We start from the raw sequence: 23,639 nt of genomic DNA on the forward strand, positions 1-23,639 counted from the left end.
ATGGGCCCATTCAGCTTTGCAAACAACAAGAGTTATAATGTCACATGGAGTGGGGGCAAGTGCGTTCACGAGTTTACTGAAGCCAGCGGTAAAAGGCTGTTTCTCAAGCTTGAGAAGGGGGCCAGAATGCTTAAAATTCCAAAGAGTACCGAGTGGAACATAATAAAAAGCGAGACTAGGTTCTAATAATTACAAGTATTTGGATTTATAATTTTATACTGCACCAAACAGCGGGCCTAAGTTTAAATTACTGCTAGTCTGTCATCAACTAGGTGTGGTGCCCAACACACATTTCAAGCCACTATCTTCCCTTTTCAAGAATCAAGATCACCCTCATGGCCACTATACACATTTCTGTTATTGCTGGCTGACATCAAGGAACACCATGATGTTTACAGCGCTGCCCACACAGCGCTGCCCCCTTTTTCAGTTAAGTAATTTTTAAGACTTGAATATATCGATTTAGACCCACATTTTTATAGAGCACGACACTAGGCGTATACTTTTAATAGTTTTTACAACCCTTTAGTTTTTCCTTCAATTCGTATATTTAAATATTATCAACTAAATATAAAACTAAAATTAAAACCTAGACGTTGTTGCACAGACTGCAGATATGGAAGTGGATGTCGAGGTTGAGAATCATGAAGCAAGTTTCCGTCCGCATGCCGATTGATAGGGCATTAATTGGACTATGCAGGCGTAAATTAGGGAGGCATCGTAATGATGCCCAGACATGCTCCCCATTTTGCAATGCACACGCGTGAGTGCACACACACGAAAACCACAACACTGACTTGCCAAGATACCGGTCTGCTCGCAGAAGATCCAGTCCTCGCCAACGGAGTGCACAATTGGCAATGTGCACAACAAAGGCGACGAGGCACATATATATGATGAGGCCGGCGCTAGTAGTACTTTAGAAACATCAGTAATAAATCCCTTTATAAATTCACCCCCACTTTTCTAACACTAGGCAACTAGTGCCCCTGACGCCCCCCTCTTACATAACAACATGATACAAAAAATTGGCCAGACAGCCAACTTTAAAGTTATTTTGGTATTTCCTCGAAACCTTGTTTTTTAATATAAAACGCCTATCGTAAAATTTAGCAGTAAAAAATTGCTTTCTACCAAAATTACTTGCTTTATGCTTTTACTTCATGTTTAGTTTGTAATAAATCTAAATAGAAATCAGCTAATAGCTGAAATTCGTACTTGTTTCAATGGTGTAGTCGGTTATCACGTACGCCTCACACGCGTAAGGTCTCCAGTTCGATCCTGGATTGAAACATTTTTGCCCTTTTTGTTTTCCTCCCTTTTTTATTCGGCTGATCATTTGTGGCGCTAGCAAACAAAAGTAACCAACACCAATGTTATCCTTGTTTATTTCGTATTTGTATTTGTGCATACCGCAAGGGGGAGGGCAATTCTGAAATAGCATTCTTTATTTGTTTATATACACACAAACTCTGCCGCGAAGACTGGAACCTGTGCTTAGTTTCTTTTTCTTTTTCAATATTTATTTTCTGCCATTTTCTACTATTTTTAAAGACACGTACAGCGCTACCAACTTTTCATTTTGAAATATTCATATCCTTGTGTTTAAAGCCAAAAAAATGCATGTCAACATGGGCAAGTTGCTTCCAGCTCTGGCAGTCAGCAAGCACATCACCAGCGACACGCAGTTCATGTTTCAGTTTTACAAACCTGCCATTCAGTATTACGCGCCCAGCCCGCAGCTATCTACCATCATGTCGCGGGACCGGCTACACAGCTCGCTGGCAACCGCACTACACGGGTGTCCGCTTTTGCTTGGCAGGTTCTGCATTCACTCGGACTCAACCGTGTCGATTGACTACGACCCCAGCAACAGCAACCCGCCGACACTTGAGTTCCAGGATGTGCTGTCGGTCTCGTACTCGGAGATCAAGAGCCGTGGGTTTTCGTACTCACTGGCCAAGCAGCACGGCATCGATATGGATGTTCCGAGCGGTATCATCAGCAAGGCATTTGACAGGCCGATGCTGATGATCAAGGTCAGCTATCTAGCGGACGGCGGCTTGGCGCTGTTCACTATGACAAACCATGTGGTGTTTGACGGGAACGCAATGTTCAACTTTATCTCGCACTGGGCCAGGTGCCACAAAAGTGGGCTGGGCTCTATGTCAATTCCATTGGATCTTGAGACGCAGTCCACCCCAAAGACTATCAACACGCGCAGCGCTCTTCCCCCGGCAGAAATATGTGCTGACGCGTCTAAGACACCATCTGAGATTGCAACCGACATATCCAAACCCGTAGTGGGAAAAAACATGCGCGCGTGCGTGTTTGAGATATCCACAGCCAGCATCGCCCACCTTAAACAGCAGGTGGTTGACAGCGGTGTTCTGCATGAGGGCGAGTGGGTGTCGTCGAACAACGTTCTGGCGGCGTTTGTAGTGCAGTGTGTAGCGCAGGCCAACACGAATAGCCGCGTGTATGAGGCCGGCGACTGGACGGTCTTCCAGACAATGGACATGCGGCGCGCGCTAGGCCTGCCATTGCGTGGGCTCGGGTCTCCACTGATCCTGGCTGAGTGCCAGGTGGTGGCAGGCGAGATCATGGATAACGACCAATTCCCAGTGCTCGCCCGGCGCGTGCGCCTGAGCCTGGGCAAGTACTCACCAGAATATCTGCAGGCCGCAATGCGCTGGGTCAACGCGGAGTACAGCCGTATGGCGGCGTGCGGCACAAAGGAGCCTTGGCGCCACTTTTGGTTTCCTGGCCTCGACACTAACCACCGCACTGTAGGTGTATCGTGTATGAACAGGATTCCCGTTTATGACGCTGATTTCGGCGCCGGGCGTCCGACCATGACGCGCTCGATCAATCCCAGGCCCAACTACATCATTATATTTCCCGGCCCTCCAACATCAGCAAAGGGGCCAGCATCGGAGTACAGTTCGCTGCATCTGTACGTGACCCTCGAAGGGCCGGCGATGGACGCTTTGTGCGCCGATGCCGCGTGGAACCAGCGCTGCGAGCTGATAGGCGATTGATTTAGTAATTGCGGAAAACGTGAACAAATTCTATTCGATTAAAATGGATGCACTACATTGGCTGGGTCGCAGACTGGATGATATCCATGGTCCACTTTCCTTTAGTGTCTGCTGTATACTGTCATCGGCTGCTGCTTCAATTCTTTTCTTTGCTATTCTCTTTCTTTTCTTCTATTTTTCATTTTGTTTTTTCCGCATCGATTTCAATATACTCTGTTTCTTGTTACTGTTTTAATTTTACCTAAATAATCAGATGACGATCTCCGCGGTTACACACAACCCAGCACCGACAACCATCGCCCTGGGCACGCCCTGGGAGAACAACCGGCCTCTATGGGTCTTTGGCTACGGGTCCATCATCTACAGGGTCGATTTCCCAGTCGAAGAGCAAGTATTCGGATACATCAAGGGCCGCAAGCGAGCATTCCTGCAAGAGTCGCACGACCACCGTGGCACTGACGAGAACCCCGGAAGAGTATGCACTCTGATCCCAGCCTGTGAGTGGAATATAATTTTCTCCAAGGACACAGTCGCAGACAACGTGGCGTGCTGGGGCATGGCGTACAAGGTGAAGAGCGGTATGGAGCGGGCAGTCAAGGAGCACTTGGATTTCCGCGAGAAGGACGGATACACGATTGATTTTGTCGATGTTTTTGGCGGTGATAGCGACACGGTGCCGGTGCTGAGCCAAGTCATGGTATATGTCGGAGTCAGTAGCAATCCGTCTTTCGCCGGTGCATCATCAATCGAGGACACTGCCCGGGTAATTGCGCGTGCTGAGGGGCCTTCAGGAACCAACCACGAGTACCTGTTCAAGCTGTGCAACGCGTTGCGCGACAAGGACCCCGATGCGGTTGACCCGTACCTCGCGCAGTTGGAAATGATGGTAAACAATATAATATTAAATAAGCAGTTGAATAAATAAATAAAACAAACGGAATAAAAAACAACAGAGGCAGTGAGCGCTTTAAGCGTGAGTGGGTTGCCGGCGAGCATTGGTAATGTACTTGTTGAAGTTAAAGGCCTCAGGCTGCCACTCGCCGTTGAAAATGCACAGGACCTTCATCAGCGGGTGGTAGCTGAGGTCCGGCAGCAGCTTCGGCGTGATCAAAAAATATTGCGACGATCCCTTCTTGCACGCGGTATCGACGATCAGACGGTGCACCAGGCGCTCGTTGCGCTGGTCCATGCCCTGGTTAATCTCGTCGACTACGCGGAAGGGCGCTGCGACCAGCGACTGCAGCGACTGCAGGTACAGGATGGTTGACACTGCGCGTTCGCCACCAGACTGCCGGTGGTTGTCCAGCGCCTGCAGCGCCTCGTTTTTGCGGAACGCAACGCGGATCTCGACACCCCAGTTGCTGTAGTCCTCGTCGTCCTGCGGCACGACAGCTGGTCGCCCATTGTCACTGCCATCGTTGTTGTCGCCATTTGCAGCAGAGGTGTGGATGTTGTTATACACAACACCGTCTCCCGCGCGCTTGAGCCGAATCTCGCCCATGCACTCGATCTGGTCAAACATGGCCTCAAAGTTGTGACCGATCTTGGAGATGATCTCGGCCAGCGGAGCCTCCCACTGCTCGCGCAGGCGCTGCTTTCTCCGGCGCACCTTGCGCAGCTCGTGCTCGAGCCGCTGCTGGTTGGAGATCATCTCAGCGAGCTGCTTCTTGCGTTCCTCGTAGTTCTCCATGACGCGAGAGGACAGCCCGCTGTTGGCTGCCATGCTCAGCCGCTGGCGACATGTCGACAGCTCAATGTCCAGCTCCTCGTAGGACATGCTGCCGCGCTCCGCCTGCGCGTCGCGCACTGCCTGCCGCTCATCATCAGTCATACCCTCGGTGATCGTGCGCGTTTCCTCGAGCGCAGACCTGGCGTTCTGCTTCGCGAGATTGAAGTCCTCAGTGGCCTGGTCAAACAACCGCTTGGATTCGGTGATGGCCTCGCGCTGGCGCTCGGCCTCAGCCCGCAGTTCGCCCAGGGCGCGGGCATCCTTGAGGCCGGCGAGGCCGGTGGCCACCATTTTGTGGATGTCATCGACCAACTCTTTGGCAGCATCGGCTATGACTGCAATGATGTCCGCCCGCTGGTGGGCATTGTCCTTGAGCCGCTGGGCAATCTGCTGGCGCTGCCGCCGCTGGGCCTGAGTGCCGCCATTGGCCTCCTGGCGGTCCTCTTCGACGGCCTCCCTCAACATCAATTGCTTGGTCTCCAGCTGAACCCGATGGCGCTCCCAAGTGCGCAGCGCTTCTTTTCTCCGCCCGAGCTCCTGGCGCAGCTCGTCCTCCTGGGCCTCAATCTGGCGATGCGCATTACGCACCTTCTGGTCCATTTGGCTGATCTTTTTCATCTTCTGCTCGTTGGCCTGCAGCTGGTCGCGGAAGTCGTCGATCTCCTTGCTGCAGCGCTCCCGAACTGCCTGCGTCTCTTCGGTCTCGCCCGAAGCGGACAGGAGCCGTGCTTGGTTCTTGACACGCGACGTCATGACCGAGGCAGCGCGCGAGCCGTAGCGCCCGCGGGTGACCTTGGAACGGACTCCGCAGGCAATGTACTCGCCGAACATGTGGTTCGCCCCGATGGCCTCGTTGTCGACGTTGCCCAGAGCAATCGGGATCTCGTGGATGTTGTCGCGGACGCACATGGCCGCCAGAACCGGGCGCGGCGCCTCGACAAAGTCCAGCGCGTACCCGTCAAAGCCCAAGCTTCTGATTGCCTCACTCGGGTGCGGCGGGAGGAAGGAGTTCAGGCTCCTGTTATTGCAGACCACATCGATGCGCAGGCGCATGGTGTCAATGGCGTGGCGCGTGAGCGTCTGGTAATCCTCCTTGCACTGCGTCACAAAAGTGCGCAGCGTGCTCATCGACGCCAGCGTCTCAATCAAGTTGGCGTAGCGCAGGTCCTGCACCGAGGCCTCGAGGCAGATTGGCGCAAATACGTGCTGCTTGAACTTGTCGCGGTTGGCCTCGACCCATTCGAGCGCGCGGTAGCTGTCGTTGTGGAAGCGGCGCAGGCCCTCACGCCGCTTCAAGGCCACGTTGTCAAGGTCCTTCAGCTGCTGGCCGCACTGCTCGAGCTGGCGGTTGATGCGCTGGCCCGACGCCATCAGCGCCGTCTGCTCCTCTTGCACCGCGACAATCTCGTTGTTCAGCTGCATCTTGCGGTCGCGCAGGTCGGCGAGCCGCCGCCGTGCGTCCTCGGAAGCGGCCTCGTCTGGTGGCTGCTCCTCTGCGTGCGCCGCCTCGAGCCGGGCAACCTCAGCCCTGAGCGCAGCGATCTTCTCGCGGCGCCGCTGTGCGCTCTTCTTGAGCTCGTCCATCTCGGAGTTGAGGTCGCGATGCGCCGTCTCGAGCTGCGTGAGCTTCCCCATCTGGCGGCGCGCATCGCGCTCCAGCGTCTCGCGCCTGCCCGAAAGCTGGCGCCGCTGGTTCTCGCTCTTGGCGATCTTGGCCTCGAGCTCCTCAAGCTCCTCCTCGGCAGGGCCCGTCGCGTTCATTGCCTGCTGGTAGGCAGCAAGCGCGAGCCGACGCGCCTCCTTGGCGCGGTCATGGCCGGCCTTTGCCTCAGTGTAGCGCGCCACCGGGACGAGGGCTGTCAGTATGCGCAGCTGCGACTCGGCCGCCAGGCGCTCCTGCCACCGCTGCACGTCGCGCTCGAGCAGCTCGTTCTTCTTGCGCAGATCCTGCGTGTCCTGCGCCGACCGCTGGATCCCGTCCATCACCTGTCTCTCCTGCGCGCGCTTGACCGCAAGCTCGGCCTGCAGGCTCTTGAGGTCCTCGCGGCCTACAGCCACCTGAGTCTCCCTGAGCAGCTCCTGCGGCGACAGCTTTGAGAACTCGACCACCCTGTCCTGCGGCAAGAACTGGCACAGGCTGCCAACCTGCACCTGCAGCTCGCGCGTCGTCCTCGCCACCTCCGTTGCCGTAGCGTGGCGCCCGTTAATATGCCACGTCGACTTGTTGCCCTCGCGGATGATCTCGCGCCCGATCTTCACCACACCGCTGTCGCCCGCAGTCGCCCCGCCGTGCCCTGCCAGGGTGATCTCAATATGACCCCGCTCGTGCCCGTGCTTGACAAACTCCGATATGTCCTTGGCTCTGCCGAGCACCGACGTCTTCTCGCCCAGCCCGAGCGCTATGGCGCACACAATCGTGCTCTTGCCGGTGCCGTTGGGTCCAATGATCATGTTCATGTTGGGCCCAGGCGACAGTTCGATACTGTCGTATGTGACGAAATTGCGCAGCGAAATGTGCATTATCGAGCCAGCCCGGTATTCATTGGAATTGTGCTGGGCTTCGTTGCTGCAGTTGCCGTTGCCGTTCGCTGCTCTCCTTCCGCGCTTCTTTGAGATTGGAATCTCCTCCGAGGCGTCAGGATCGCTGTTGTCGTCGTCGCTGTCTATACTGTGTTTATTGTTGGGTTCAGGTTCGACTACCGTGTGGTTGGGCTCGTGCTTCTGCCCACGCTTGGTCGGAGGCATAGCTTAGAAATAAACAAAGCTCTTGAATAAATTGCGAAATGATTTGCCAAAATCGAAAAAGGGGAATAAAAGTATATAAAAATAAATTGGAATCGCGTTTAAAATAAAGGGTGGTGCTCTTTTTTTCCACAAGTTTTCGCGCTGCTCTCCATTCATTTTTTTTTACGTTTTTTGCCATCTTTTTTGTCCAATCAACATGTTTGGCCATAAAAAATCAAGCTTTAAAATGAATTCGATTGCCCACGATACGTAGCGTGAAAAAACAGTGTGAGTTGGACCCAAAGCAAGAAAAAAATCAATAATTTTAGTTCGATATGGCACTTGGCTTGGAATTTGAACCCACTCATTTTATATAATAATTCATAAATGGCAAGGGGAAGAGAAAAACGCAAATTGTAAAAGTGGCAACCAACCTTCCGGCCCCCGCTGTAAAATCCTTTGACTGTCTCTTTCGTTTCATCAAATAATTCAAACAAATGCAAGAAAAGACTTTGGGCGAACGCACACTTGTCTTTATACAATGAGCTTGCCAAGTGACTTTATAAACAAATGTTCCAAAGAACCCATCCGATCTTTTTCATAAAATAAAGGGCTGTGTAAAAATACCACGACCTAAAAATAGCATTTAATATTGCAACACTGCTAGTTTGTGGCAGCCATGCCTTACTAGGAATATTAAACCACCTCATTATACACCAAATCTGCCATTCATAATGTATATAAAGCAAGACAATTCCCACTTTTCCTATTATCTAACCAAAAAATATTGTAAACTTCATTGTCTGCTTAATATTGCCAACACACCTATTTTCTCCATCGCATTATATTTTCTGTAATTGCTAGTAAGGTTCATACAGGAAAACGCATAACATCAAGCAATACACAAAACGTTGACGCAACAATAGGCTTTAATCTTTTATTACAATCATGGCTGGGGGAAATAACCCATCCGTTAATACCAAAATTTATATTAACAATAATGCAACCATGATGGATGTTCACAATACATTGACATGTGATTATCCTAATATAGATTGGACAACTTTTGAATTACAATATGAAAGAGGTGATATTTGTCACAATACCCTTTATATTGAATCTCATTCAAAGACTTTATTTAAAATTATGTTTAGTTCAGAATCCGGCAAAATAACTTTTAAAACTAAAAAAACTAGTATACTAATTTCTAACGCTGAAGAAATAACATTGTGGTTAGTTAAAGCAAATAAAACAAATAAAACAAATAAAACAAATAAAACAAATAAAACAAATAAAACAAAAATGAGGTGTTGGATTGAAAACAATTAACAAATAAAATAATATTTGTTGTAGTTTTTTGCCTTTACCCGTTACCATTACGCTCGTTTACTACAGTGCTATATTTTTTTTGCCATTACAGACAGCACATTATATCCACACCATACCGCATCTTTTGGTTTGCGACTTCTATGGTCAATCATATATAAATATCAATGTGGCGTTTTGCATTGTTATGCAGCCCGAGGATATGGAGGTAGACGCTGAGGGCGAAAATCATGAGACAGACTCTCGTCAGCTAACAGATGGATCTGATATGGGCCAAATCACAGGGGATCAAATTAGGCGCCACAATTGACATCCGGACATACTGCCTGTCCCGAAATGGATGTGCTGGGTGCAAGAATACAGACATGTCAATTATGCCATATCAGAGACCCGGGTTACTTTCATAAGGACCAGTTCTCGCAAATGGAGCACACAACTGCCAGTGAGTGCCACAAAGACAAGGAGATATATATAAGGCGAGGCCGGCGATAATAGCACTTTAGAAACACTAGTAATAAAATCCTTTATAATTTGACACCCATTCTTTAACACTATCACAGTAGTGCTCCCCACCCCCTCTCTTGCATAACAGCATATGTTATCAATTAAATAAATAAATGGAACATAAAATAATTGTGACATCAGAAATGGGGCTGAGTCACGTGACAGCGCAGACGCGTGAAATATGTTTGATATTTCACACGTACAGTGAATTCCGGATAGTGAGCTCTTTAGCTCTTCTCGTAGTCTCATTTCCATTAATATTTATTATAACCAGCACAATTCCTCATTACAATAATGGAAAATCACAATTATTAAAAGTAGCTAAAAAAAATTTTATCCTCTGCAATTTTTATTTTTGGTTGCTCATTTTGTAAAGTAAACTTAAAAAGGAAGGAATTATGAGCTTTTACTTTACTCACAATTTTATTATAAATAGAGTGTGACTTGGCCTTTATTATTTTCTGAAATGAACCCTACTGCTTAATACAAAATGGTGCTGTATCCGCATTAATAAAATATTTCCTTGAAATATCCAGTTTCTAGAAATAAATGAAAGTAAATATTTGCATACAATAATTTAACATTGAACCACGCTAATTTTTTAATAGTTATTTTTTTCGCATAATAGCTGTGGTGCCCAACCCACATTCCAGGCCACTATTCCCATCTTTAAGCACCGAGCTTATCAAGATTGTCTGTATGGCCATAATGTCCATTCCAGATATTGCTGGCTCACATCAAATGTCAACAAGACCTTCACAGCGCTGCCCACATGGCACTGCCTCTTTTAGTTTATCATCAATTATATTTTTAAGACATTACAAATGTACTAAGTATGCCCACGCCTTGAGCTTTACAATAGCATAATTGCATACATCATTCTAATATTTAGTTGTTTTTATGAAAATGTATAAAATGCACCGCACTTTCCATTGTTATGTAAGAGGGGGGCGTCAGGGGCACTAGTTGCCTAGTGTTAGAAAAGTGGGGGTGAATTTATAAAGGGATTTATTACTGATGTTTCTAAAGTACTACTAGCGCCGGCCTCATCATATATATGTGCCTCGTCGCCTTTGTTGTGCACATTGCCAATTGTGCACTCCGTTGGCGAGGACTGGATCTTCTGCGAGCAGACCGGTATCTTGGCAAGTCAGTGTTGTGGTTTTCGTGTGTGTGCACTCACGCGTGTGCATTGCAAAATGGGGAGCATGTCTGGGCATCATTACGATGCCTCCCTAATTTACGCCTGCATAGTCCAATTAATGCCCTATCAATCGGCATGCGGACGGAAACTTGCTTCATGATTCTCAACCTCGACATCCACTTCCATATCTGCAGTCTGTGCAACAACGTCTAGGTTTTAATTTTAGTTTTATATTTAGTTGATAATATTTAAATATACGAATTGAAGGAAAAACTAAAGGGTTGTAAAAACTATTAAAAGTATACGCCTAGTGTCGTGCTCTATAAAAATGTGGGTCTAAATCGATATATTCAAGTCTTAAAAATTACTTAACTGAAAAAGGGGGCAGCGCTGTGTGGGCAGCGCTGTAAACATCATGGTGTTCCTTGATGTCAGCCAGCAATAACAGAAATGTGTATAGTGGCCATGAGGGTGATCTTGATTCTTGAAAAGGGAAGATAGTGGCTTGAAATGTGTGTTGGGCACCACACCTAGTTGATGACAGACTAGCAGTAATTTAAACTTAGGCCCGCTGTTTGGTGCAGTATAAAATTATAAATCCAAATACTTGTAATTATTAGAACCTAGTCTCGCTTTTTATTATGTTCCACTCGGTACTCTTTGGAATTTTAAGCATTCTGGCCCCCTTCTCAAGCTTGAGAAACAGCCTTTTACCGCTGGCTTCAGTAAACTCGTGAACGCACTTGCCCCCACTCCATGTGACATTATAACTCTTGTTGTTTGCAAAGCTGAATGGGCCCATCTCAATGTAAATGCGGGCAAATTCAAGCTTCAAATCAACAAGAGTGGCGGTCTTCAGAATGTTTACAACGTACTTAAACTCCTCATCTACCTTTATCCCTTGCTTTTCGACCTTTGCAACATAGTGGATGGTCACGGCCATCAAGTCCTGTCTCTTCTTTAGTGCAATGGCAGATGTCGAGCCTGTTATTGTAGCGCCCACGGGCTTCTTGGGTGCCAGGATTGCCATTCTGGCAGCCAATGACATGTTCGCATATGCTTCAGAAGAGATGACCGGCTTTGTATTTATTTTCTGCGCGGTTGCAGACAACGAGCCATTCTGCAAAGAGGCCACTGGCCTCTTATGTGCAAGGCTTGCCATTCTATCAGCAAGCGTAGTGGTGGCGGTGTTTGTAGATGTGCTACTGGCCGAGGCCCTCTGAGGAACATTTGGATTTAAGGGCGACATTCTAGAAGATGGTCTCGTAGTGTCAGTGTTTTTTGAGGTGGTGGGTAAGAGCATCGAATTACGCTTTGAACTCATTGTTTGCTTGTGTGCTGGTTTGATGATGTGCTGGTGTGCTGGTCTATCTGCTAGAGAGTGTACTTGTTGGAAAGGGTACTTGTTAAAATATGAGCTGACTTGTTCTATCTTGTACTAGTGTGTTGTGTTGTGTTGTGTTGTGTTGTGTTGTGTTGTGTTCTGTTCTGTTCTGTTCTGTTCTGTTGAGTTATTTGGATGTGAATGTAAATATCTAAATGAGTATGAGCTTTGCCAAAATATCTTGCAATTGTAGAGTATGTTTGTAAGTGATGTAGTGCCAGGGCTGATAAAAGAAATGTACAGCTAAAACTGGTATTTCAAGTGCAAAAGCATGCGCACCTTTAGAAAAGCCGTGACAAATGTTGCGTTTGCCATGTCTCTCTAAAGGCACCGGTACAACAATGGTAATTCCATGCACAGTTAATACGTTGTGTAAAAACCAGGCATAAAACCCTGCAAGATATAGTAGCAAAGCTTGAAACACATGTTAGATATTATTTATGGGTGTGGAAAGCGTTGTTAAAAACGCGGTGTGAACTTTTAAAAAATAGGGTTATTTTTGGTTGCTGCTAATTATTAAATAAAATGTGTAAGAGATAAAGAGAATATATTTTTTCATGTGGCTGGTTTTCTCTCTTTTATAATTCTGGCTCTGGCTGGATACGCAGAATATTTTAAGAGTTGGCCGCAGCATCAGACACCACTACTTCATTTATTTTTTTTGCTTGCTCGACTATTCACGCTGGTGCTTGACTTAAAGAATCGCCTGCCTTTTTAACAGCTGCGTAAAAAGAAGCGACCTTGGAAGAAAAAGCACTGAAATAGAAAAGAAATAGAAAGAGCAGTATCACATTGAGCGTTTTTTTCTTGGCCAAAAAAATGAGGGAAGAATAATTGATAATGTGCAGTCGGCTTGAAAGTAGATATTTGCTTAGAATTGGTGTGCAATTTATTTTTTATTTATTCCCGCGGATGTTCAACCTTCCATAGCACTGTTGCATTCGATGGTGTATCGTTGCCACAACTTTGGGCATTCAATGAGCCTAAATAAGCCTATGGTCGCTCAAAAAATACAACACCTGTTTATTAAAATATCGCTGTTCAAGCAAGCGCAGTTTTATTTATTCGTAAAACCAGTTGACTGGAGCGTTTTTGAACATTTGTCTATAAAAAGTACAAAATGAATCAAAAATAAAAAGCAGACAGAAAATGTGCATCCCTCCATTTGAATGGCAAAAAAGACAGCACGCTCTTTTGTGCGCAGCATATAAAGCTTAAGAGGACAGTTATAAAGGATAAAAGAAAGCTGTGTCGATTTTCAGCTTGGCTGAAAATAGAGGGAGAAAAATGTGGGACGACGTGCAATAATTTAATTTCACAAGCATCACAAGATGGTTCTGGTGGCGGTTCGTCTGTTGTGACTTTGATGCAGCCATTGTTGCCTTTAAAATAAATCACGGGTAGCTATTCTGGCGCGTATTTTTGTAAGTCTCGCTGACTGGAGCGCTGCGTATTTATTTTTAGTTGCCAATGGATAGTGCAAAATATTCAACACGCCAAACATGTTTTATAATTTGTTGTGGGTGTCAATGTCTGAATGTTAGTAAATTGAAGCAGGCCTACCCATGCTTCAATTGTATTTTTAAATGTCAATACTGTGGATGAAAATGGATACATCCATGCAAATTCCAAATTTTGTTTTGCAGGACAATTAATGCTTTTCCAATCGGTGCCGTTGGTTAGAATGCCTGAGCAAACGATGATTGCATCCACTCTGTACCAAGCCTGGATGCTTTTTATACTTTATCAATGTTGTTTGCCTCAATTTTTCATTTCCAAATACATACACGTATATATCAGCTATACTCTGAAATGTAGTGTGGTCAGTGAAATAGTGAATTAGGGACACTTGTTTGTCTTTTGCCTGCTCACTTTTGGCCAAGATTAACAGTCGTTTGAGTGATTTGTGAATGCGTCGACAGGCTGAGGGCTATCATTGACAATAAGCATTTTTGCACGCAAACTCACTCTCATACAAAAGCCAGCGCTCATGGCAGTTTAACACACACAATATAGACCGTTTTTGGTTGCTTTTACATGTTTTGCATTTTGTCAGTGCGTGTCTGTAAAAAAGGGACTAGCACTTGGATGTCCTCAAGAAATGAAAGAGCAAGAGAACAAGAGAACAAGAGAACAAGAGAACAAGAGAACAAGAGAACAAGAGAACAAGAGAACAAGAGAACAAGAAAACGAGAGAACGAGAGAACGAGAGAACAAGAAAACGAGAGAACGAGAGAGCGAAGGGGGACACCTTACCAGCTAATGGGGAATTTGAATCTATGCAATTATTTGAGCGTGGCCACAAAAAGAGTGTGCTCACGACAGCGGCTGAGTTTAAAAGATGTGCATGTGCACGCTCAGACAAGCAACACAAGCACTATTTTATCCATTAAGCTGATTACTTTTAAAAAGAAGCAGAAAAAGAGAGAGCAAGCAGACACAGGGTCTGGATGAAAAACAGCGGAGCACAACAAGGGATTAGCGGCAGAGCAAAAAAGAATTAATCGTCAGCTACAGGATTTGAACCTGTGCGGGCAGCGCCCAACAGATTTCTAGTCTGTCGCCTTAACCACTCGGCCAAACTGACTTGATTATTAGCAAGCTATTAGCTCACTTGTTGATACTGGTATATCTGAGACATATCCAACATGCATGTTGGTGGTTTGCCCTTGCTTGTTTTTTGTCGATAAAGTTTACTCAACGCGCGCTTACTGCCTTAAAATGTTTAAACTCCATACCAACGTATTGCCTGGCGGATGCGAATATGAATATCGACCTCTGGCAGAGCATGTTTAGAGTGCGCGGCATGCAGCTCTCGCCGTTCGTGGAAAAAGCGTGCAGTGCCAACGCAAAAAAGATCCACGGCTTGAGATCAGTATTAGCTACTTTCCTAGATTGACTACTTTGAAGCGCAACAGCAAACAGACATATAAGGAAACGCTCACTTTAATGTATATGACAGCGGGCTTCTGCACACTGGCAGCCTCATCTTTATGTTTTCCCATGTGTCGGACACTCGTGTTTTGACGTTTGGCCTAGTGTGCAAGCACATCCGCCAGCCCGTGGCCCAGGCGACAGCCATAGCGCCCAATGCTCGCGGCCACATATCTACTACAAGCGAGCACCAGAATCTTAGTCTGAACCATCTGATGCCCGACTACATTAAGATTAGCCGTGCAGTGCTCGGCAAACATTCTGGGCAAGACACCATTCTATCTGGGCACAGCATGGGCGGTGCGGTCATGGCGCATGCCACGGCACCAAGAAGACTCTTGCCAATCCGCAGCCTGGTTCTTATCGATATTGTCAAAGGCACGGCTCTGGACTCGCTGCATGTCATTCTGTCTTTTTATTCCCGCCAGGCCGCGGTATTTTGCACCCGTATTGAGTGCAATTCATTCAGACATTGACCCAGGAGCCACCCAGAGTCTCGGGTCTGTGCCGTTACTCATCGTGCAGAATGGCAGCAGATGGTCGTGGAAAACGCAGTCGATGCCCACAAAACAGTGTTGGCGAGGATGGTACACGGGGCTGTCAAAGACGTTTGTCAGTGCGCAGACTGCCAAGCTGCTGATTCTTGCTGGGTTGGACAGGCTGGATAAGGAGCTGCTGATTGCGCAAATGCAGGGCGAATTCCAGCTGGAGCTTCTGCCAGCTGCCGGCCACGCCATTCGGGAGAACCTACCCGATATGGTTGGCGACGTCGCCACACTGTTTTGGAAACGCAACTAGCCCCTAAGCACTCCTGTCCGTCGGCGGCGGTAATATAAATTAGAATGTGTAAATTGAAGCGTTAATCAAAATGGAGTATTAATTGCGAACAATTGAAAATATTGAAAAAGCCAACTTGAACCGCGAGTCTCAACATAAAACGTGAACCTTGCGCTTGACCTACAACAGAGAATAAAGTACACAAAAAATAAAGCGGTCAACACGATAACAAACACAATTTGGGCGAGCGAGCGAGCACACACATGAGTGTAAAAGACCGAATATTGAGCTTGGCATTTCTACAGTTGCTGTCAGAGCTGATTGCCAATTCATGTTGCTTGTCACCAATATTTTGGTTACAGGCAATCTTGTAGCATATGTGTTGCAATTTGATATCATCGCTCAGCAGCCGCAAAAAGGGATTTCCAAAAGACCTAGGACGTTCGTGTGTGCTGGTCCCGACAAATGGACCCAAGATAGAATACGCAACAAAGCACAATTTATTTGGCATGCTTTTTCGTCCATCCAATGATTTTCCGCAGCAGGTATTTGCCTGCTCAAAAGAAATAACTCAGCCACCAGGTCCAAAAATTAAAATAAAAGATGCCAAATGTATAAGACGGAGTGGCAGACACAATTGTCAAAATAGATATGCTGGCGGCAGCTGCTCTTTTATACTCTTTGAAGCAGCCGATGCCGTACACAAATTCAAACGTTGGTATGCCCAAAAATCTCTGGCCGGACTTGTAATTGGACAGCGGTACTAAAAAACTTTGCTAAGGCGTCATTCACTGCTCTTAAAAACCAGCAACTACTTTTCTTAACTACAGCCCCATTTTTCAACAAACAAACTAAATAATCTCATTTATTCATTTCTATTATCATGTCCAACCTTTACAAGCAGACTGCCGGCGCCATTAAGGATACCATTGGAAGCATGGTGGGCAACAAGGATCTCGCTGACAAGGGCCGCGAGCAGTGGGCCGAGGGCGAGGGCAAGCAGAATATGCGGGAGACTCAGACTCGTCGTGAGGAGGAAACCCCTAACATGCACCGCGCCGGCGACTCTGCTAACAATGTCGGCGGCACTGCCAAGGAAAAGGTTGGCCAGGCCATTGGCAACAAGAGCATGGAGGCCAAAGACAACGCTGCGTACCACAACAAGCTTGTCAAGGACAATGCCAGGTCCGGGTTTTAAACACACATCGCTGCTGTAATTTGAAAACACGAATCATTTGTATCATTTTTGTTTGCGTTTCAAATGTTTTTATATAAAAATTAAATTGACAATATTTATCGACCAACATTGATGCCAAAATATGAATAGAAAACAATGTTTATTGTCAAACCAAGCTATGAAAAATCATACAAATGGAGAACCGGTGCAATCAATGGTCAACTAAAACTAATAAGGCTCATTTACTCGACCAACAGCAAAACTGCGCTTTTTGCCCGTCAGTGTCTCACAATTTTCCAGACCAATTATTTGCACAAAGGTGGTTGCATGTCTGATGTGCGGTTGGATGCGTCATTATTGCTGGCAATCAATGTCCAACTGACTACGGCGAGCGGGTCCTCGGCGACGGTCCGTTTTTCGCTCCACGCAAACCCCCATCCTCTTCATCTTGCCGCAGTCCCAGTATCTGTTCAACTTGTGACTTGGTTTTACAAACTCCGCAGATTGTCCTCGCATGACCAGTGGTCACTTGTGCATTTTGGTCGTGCGTTCTGCCAGCAGCTGTTTTATTTTCATGCGACGTCGTCAAGTTGTCGGCAATATTTGCGATACTACATCCTTTGCAACCTGTCCCAAGCAGCATAATCTCTTTCAGCCTTTATAGAGAATCCCTTTTCAGATGCCCACCTTGCGGAGTATCCATCCACTCAAGATTGGCGACTTTTGCTTTTTTTCTCACTGACGTCTATGGCCAATGTGCTGTATCTTTACCATGCTCTACTTACTTTTTGTTTGAAAAGAGCACTTCTTTTATTTGTTGGTCAGACTTGCAAAGAAGGGAGTACATCCGATGGAACGCAAAATAACCGCTATGAGGATTTGCAGTCCTATGTTTGCAAACAGCCGATATTCTTTTTTGTTGAGCAATAATTTAATACGTTTTATTTTTTGCAAATAAAAAATAAAAGCAGTGCTTTAAAGAGTGATAACCATTTTGCTTGTATATAAAGTAGTTCAAAAGTGTCCAGCTTGCAACATAATTATTTTGTTTGCATTGCTTTTTATCAGTTATTATATTGTTTTCATATTTTTTATATTTATAATGACTCAATTAAAAGAAACTATTCAATCGACTAGTACCGTAAACGATTTTATAAACAAGCTAAGAGCATTGGGGTATACAGAAAAGATACATGTAAATGTAAAAATTCCGGGAGTATCTATCACGAACAAAAAAAATAAAACAAAAGAGGTCTTACTTGCGTCTATGGAAAGGACAAAAACATTGAAGGAGCTAGGGGTGGTTTGTGAGAAATTAACTTTTGAAAACGACAAACATGTTTTCAATATTACAATTAAATAATGTGCATTCAGCACAACTAGACACCTGCATGTATTCAGTTTTCACCAAGTAAACCAAAAGTAGTTGAGGTTTATATGCACATCAATGGGCTATTGGAATATTGGAATTTTGAACAAGACAAATGCGCGTGTACAAGTCAAGCCGAGACGGTCAGATGCCACTATAGTTTATACACTTTGTTATTGTTAGTTATTTAGAATAAATACTTTTTTACATATCAAGATATTCATCAACCTGTTTGTAATTTGCTGTCGTGTTTAATCCGGTTTTATTTGGCAAGCCAATTTGTTTGGCGTTCCACTTTAAATCTTGAAACAAATGACTTTTAGTTATTCATTAATTAAATCGCAAATACCTTGTGCCATTGTGATATTTGTTGTTTTCAATCTCAAGCTTGCTACAATTGAGAAATACTCGCGCCAAAAAACTTGCTTGTCTACAACAGTAGCACTCCTGTGTCTATGTGATGATATAATATGTTGTGGATAGTCCAGATGAAAAGGTATTCCCGGGCTTTGCAAGTATTGAATTTAGTTTTACAATTGCCAGCGGTGTATTGACAACCATGCCTGATAGGCCGAGTAAAAACGACAAATAATGTGGTGAACTCATAGTGTAATGAAAATAATACAGGTTGTGTGTTCTAATGCGTTTTAAAAACAAATATGCAAGCTTTGCAACTACAAATAAGTAAAGCGGCAAACAAGTGTGCAAATGCTTGTATTTTTATAGCACTAATTGTGCATTCAAAAAATATAAAATGAACACACTTGGCATTTTTAATATAATTAAAATGTTCTATTAATGTTGACATGTTTGTGAATCAAGGCAGTGCAATGTGAAGTATAATAAAATTTTAGAACTATGCACAACCATTTAATAAAGCAAATAAAAGTAACAAACAAAATAAATCAAACGAGAAACAAAACTAAAACGACATATAAACAATTATATATATATATTCAAATCTGCCGGCGTGGCAAGGGAGGTATGCTCCATTCAGTTTTTTGTCACATTTGAAAACTCTGCAGTTCTACCAAGCTCAAGGTAAAGTGCCAAGCCACCGGGCTTAAAAAATCAGCTAGCAGCTTGGTCGGCGGCCATGATTTATTATTATACCGGCTGTTAGTAAGCTGAGACTTGTCACTCTTGAGATACACATTTGTGAATTCGTCTTCCAAGTGCCTAACAGTAGCAGTCTTTGGGACATTAATTACATATGTAATTATTATATCTACTTTCCTCCCGCTATTATCTATCTTTATAACATTATATACATGAACGGCAATTGCATCTGCTTTCTTTGGTGGAGCGGCAAGGTGTACTGGGCCAAGCAGAATTTTTGTTGGGTGTGGTTGGCATAGGTGGTGAATTATTTTTGAAGCCTATAATTTTCTGGGAAGAATGAAAGGCATTCGGGAATTTATTAAACGCCAAGTTTTCCAGTTTAAAGGCTGGTATTCTTTTAGCAGTATTGTTGGAAATGCCATGCCTGGGTGCCACATTTGCCATTCTCAAAGCTAATGGTGTGGTGGTGGATTTACCAGGCGCAGTGGGCACAGGCATCATGTTCTTTTTAAACCCGCAGTTTGTTGAGTAGTCTGCACGGCGCTCGGGGTTTTCTTTTGGGTAAAAAAAAGCTGTTTTAAAAGCTGCCGCTGTAATAGTATTTCTGGGAGTGCTGGACACAGGCAGCATTTTTCATTTTAAGCCTGCAGCTTGTTGAGAAGGGCCTTCTATACTTGTGGACTTTTTAGGCGACAGGCTTGTTGTTTTAGAAGCTAGAGGTGTGCTGGTCTTTTTGCTGGATACTTTTGCTGCAGCTGGTGATTAACATGTTGTGTGTGCCGCTTGCTGGAGGAAACTATAGGTTTGTGCTGCCGAACGAGTTGAATTTGGTACAGGCATTCTTGTGGTATAAATATGTATTACAATAAGAGGAAATTAAAAAGTGAATAATAAACATGAAAATAGTAATTTGTTATTTATTTACTAAAAATGGCTTTATCAGTTTCATGTGAAACTTCAACCTAACCATTTCCATTTCCATAGCCGCAGCCACAGCTACATTAACAGCAGGTTGATATTGTTATGTTTATCTCGAGGCAAAAACAATAAAACGTGATTATCATTATATTGAAGCAAACGAAAAACTAACTAAGGAAAGAATTTGGCAGACACGTGTTTTGCTTTATATACAACACTATAATTTTTTTACTGGACGTTGAATGACGTTTTGAAAAGAAAAAACTGGCATGCTGTTTTATTTTTTAGGCAAGTGGCAAGGCGCGCATTGTTGTTTTGGCATCCACTAGAGACAACAGATGTGAATAATTAACAGGCTATATTTATTTTGACTAGATGGATTCAACTTTATTTTCTTGGCTGTAAACTACAACCAAGTGTAGCAAAGACCGAGAACTCGTGTGGCATGGCTGCTGGTTTTACACAGTTGGCATATTATAAAGTGCTGACTCGATATGCGGCTACAACATATTTGCAACCCAAAGGTGTATGATGGTAAAACTGGCCAGATTTGTGTCGAGTGATTAATAGCTGCACTATTGCTCATTTTCCACAGCCCGCATCACATTAAAACATAGTTTTCAAATTGATTCAACTTGCTACCACCTGCCTGGCATGCATTTAAGCCAACCCAGCGCACCCAGCGCACCCAGCGCACCCAGCGCACCCAGCGCACCCAGCGCACCCAGCGCACCCAGCGCACCCAGCGCACCCGGCGCACTGTCGGAGGCAAACAAGCGCCTGGGGCGGTTGAGTTGCGTGTTTCAGCATATGTATTAATAGTTGGTACTGCTGTTAGATTAGGGGCTTTAGCTCAGTTGGGAGTAGCGTACGACTGAAGATCGTAAGGTCCCGTGTTCAATCCACGGAAGCCCCATCAACCAGGTTCAAGTAATCCACAAATCGTGGATTACTTGTCTTTTTGCTTATTTTTATGGATACATAATAAATGAAATGCCTCGATCGGGCTATGTTTCCGGATTGGTGCGGCTCTCGCTCTATTTCGTATTTGGAGTTTTCGATTATCCGGCAGCTGAGGAGAAATAGAACGGTGGTGGTGAACGTCGTCAAACAAAAGCATTTCTATTTTCTTAGTTCTCGCGCAGTAGTTACGCTACCACGTCTACATCTGTTTCTCTATTTATATTGACAAACTTTAATATAAACCCCGTTAAAAATCTATTTATTTATTTTTCTCAGAAACAGCAAGTACAAAATTAAGTTATCTATTATTGTTTAAAATATAAATATATTATTTTCCTTTAACACATACAATAAAAAACAAGAAAAATAATGTCTTATAATATGGAATTGGCAGGACAGGTGGCCACATCAACTGTGCAGGAAGGTGACAGTATGTCAGTAACCTCATTAGCACCATCCGCAACTCTACCGCCATCAGCAGCGCAGGTAGTAACCGGAACGTTCACAAATTTGTGCGGATAAGCTGACGCAACAGCTGTGATAAAAGACAAAGCTGGGTGCGACAAACGAATAGTGGCCAATAATTGTGTCAACAGCGCAGACATAGTCGCAGACCAATGCGTGGCATCAGGGAACCTAGTATTATCAAAATCCACAGGCATGCCCTCTATAACCCATCCCTGCCATATCTGGCCTGGCAACTCATCCTCATTAACAGCTAGTCCAAGGGTATACCGGGCTCCAGCCAGCTCGAAATACCGCAAGCAGCGGAGCCCAGAGTTGCCACAATCCAGCATCACAGTGCCGCCGACTTTAGTCATGAATTGCGAGGCAGGAGGCAATCCAGGATTTAAATTAGTAAGACACCCTTCGACACGCACACTGTCGTAAGATACACACTCGACGGTTCCGTCAGCAGGCATCATTGCCGAAAATATCGGCGCATGGGAGGGGCACAAGGCACGGCGCCATCCAGCACAGTACTGCGGTTCCTCTTCGTGCGCACACAGAGACGGGCTCCCGGCAAGCAAAAGGCAGGGCAAATGGTAGGCGGCATCGGGGCACGGCACCGGGGCGCAGCAATGGAAGGAAGCCCCCGGACGAGCGCACAATGTACATGCCAGCTCCGTCCCATTGTCGGTATCTAGCAGAACACCCTCGAAGCGAACCATTGTCAGGCTGCTCTGGTCGCTAAGCGAAACAGAGCGCGGGCCCCAGGCCCAGGCCAGGCACTCGACATGCACCCAGTGACAACTGGCCTCCTCATCGGAGGACGAGCCCAACGGAATGAGCCGGCCGAGTGACGGCTTCTGCTTATGGGTCCCGTCGCCATGCAGCGCACAGAGGGCACATTGACGCCAGTCCTGAGCCGCCGTACAAAATCGCGTTTCCAGGGCCTCGGTGTCAAAGCAGTCGCGGCCAAAGCGCACGTCAGAATGAGTCAAGCTCAGAAGCATATTGGCGACCTCAGTCTCAGTCTTTGCCGCAGTTTTTACATCAAAGCAGGATTTAAGCCTGTTAGTCTGTGCTCTGGTCTCAGGGCTGGCCGTCAGCAGGCAGCGCGGCAGCCTGGTGGCCGGGTCGCCGAGCAGCTCACGGGAGTGTCCCCCGTCAGCCATGGCCGCGCACGTCGGACACACATATGGCGCGTCGTCTTCGAGGGTGATCAGCGCGTCGTAGACATCGGGGGTCAGCCCTGGATCGCAGTCCGTGTGGATCCAAAAAGCGCAGATATCGCAGCACACCATGTTGGTGCCCATCTTGCAGTTGGAGTACGTGGCCACGCACTGCGGACACACCTTGGCCTTTTCGATTTGCGGGGCACAGCTGCCGCACAGCGTGTAGTCGTAGTTCCACCGCCGCCGCTCCTGAAAAAGCTCGTCAGAGTCCGAGCTCGTCGTTGTCATCTTGAAGTCGCACTCGAGGCAATGCACGCACTTGTCGCAGACCCAGCGACCACCGCTCTCAGAAACCAGGCCAGAGAGGCCCTCCGGGTGCTCGGTCTCCTGGCTGCTGCATTGCGCGTGCATCAAAAGGCCGCAGTCGTCGCACTGCAGCAGATCGTCCGCAAGCCGGTCATCCATGCAGCTCGAGCACACACGACACAAGGGGCACAGCAGCAGGCGACAGGATGCCGACAGCGGTGGCGGCGCACAAAAACTGTGGTACCTGTCGCCACAACCACTGCACGGCAGCAGGGAGTCGCCAGTCGACGCGCACTGCGTGCACAGATCGAGCTCCCCGCTGATGACAGATCGCAGGGCCGTGCGGGGCACCATAATCCGTGCAGACCTCGAGGGCAAATCGTTTTTCGCTGTGGCCGAGACTACCGGCAGCATGCCCCCAAAGGCTGCGGCAAGCGGCAGGGCCATCGGGGTGACGCCAGCCGGGCTGCTCCCCAAGGACTCCAGCGACTGCGCGCGCGTCATCAGCAATGGGCTCGCGGTGCTCTCTCGCTGGCGGCTCTGCTTTCGAGCGCGAAGCCAGCTATCGAGGCGCTGGCAATCGCGCGTTTGAGCTGCTGGCGACGCTGGTACCGTAACGCCTTGATCTCCGCCTGGGTGCGCTTAAGCGCCATGGCCTTGCT

The 23,639-nt window shown here is 46.4% G+C and overlaps 2 protein-coding genes and 3 non-coding genes across 5 annotated transcripts; 3 read left to right on the forward strand and 2 right to left on the reverse strand.

The window, feature by feature from the left end:
* Nucleotides 1-1,220: 1,220 nt before the first annotated feature.
* On the forward strand, nucleotides 1,221-1,294 carry BX661DRAFT_t160. Its single transcript has one exon. It is a non-coding gene; the product is annotated as a tRNA-Val (tRNA).
* Nucleotides 1,295-14,357: 13,063 nt separating this feature from the next.
* BX661DRAFT_t162 lies at nucleotides 14,358-14,439 on the reverse strand. Its single transcript has one exon. It is a non-coding gene; the product is annotated as a tRNA-Ser (tRNA).
* Nucleotides 14,440-16,476: 2,037 nt separating this feature from the next.
* BX661DRAFT_190792 (uncharacterized protein) lies at nucleotides 16,477-16,761 on the forward strand (the record flags this gene model as incomplete). Its single annotated transcript, XM_051537653.1, has 1 exon — nucleotides 16,477-16,761. A coding segment is annotated over one exon (285 nt), but the record flags the coding sequence as incomplete, so codon positions are not given.
* Nucleotides 16,762-20,931: 4,170 nt separating this feature from the next.
* On the forward strand, nucleotides 20,932-21,005 carry BX661DRAFT_t161. The gene has a single exon. It is a non-coding gene; the product is annotated as a tRNA-Phe (tRNA).
* A 348-nt stretch (nucleotides 21,006-21,353) lies between these two features.
* BX661DRAFT_98593 (uncharacterized protein) lies at nucleotides 21,354-23,639 on the reverse strand. The gene has a single exon (XM_051539642.1). It carries the CDS (start codon nucleotides 23,479-23,481, stop codon nucleotides 21,427-21,429), a length of 2,055 nt encoding a protein of 684 aa, XP_051388484.1. The 5' UTR covers nucleotides 23,482-23,639; the 3' UTR covers nucleotides 21,354-21,426.

This window comes from Kickxella alabastrina (genome assembly GCF_025024165.1).
Source record: "Kickxella alabastrina strain RSA 675 chromosome Unknown BX661scaffold_86, whole genome shotgun sequence".
Classification (NCBI taxonomy): Eukaryota; Fungi; Kickxellomycota; class Kickxellomycetes; order Kickxellales; family Kickxellaceae; genus Kickxella; species Kickxella alabastrina.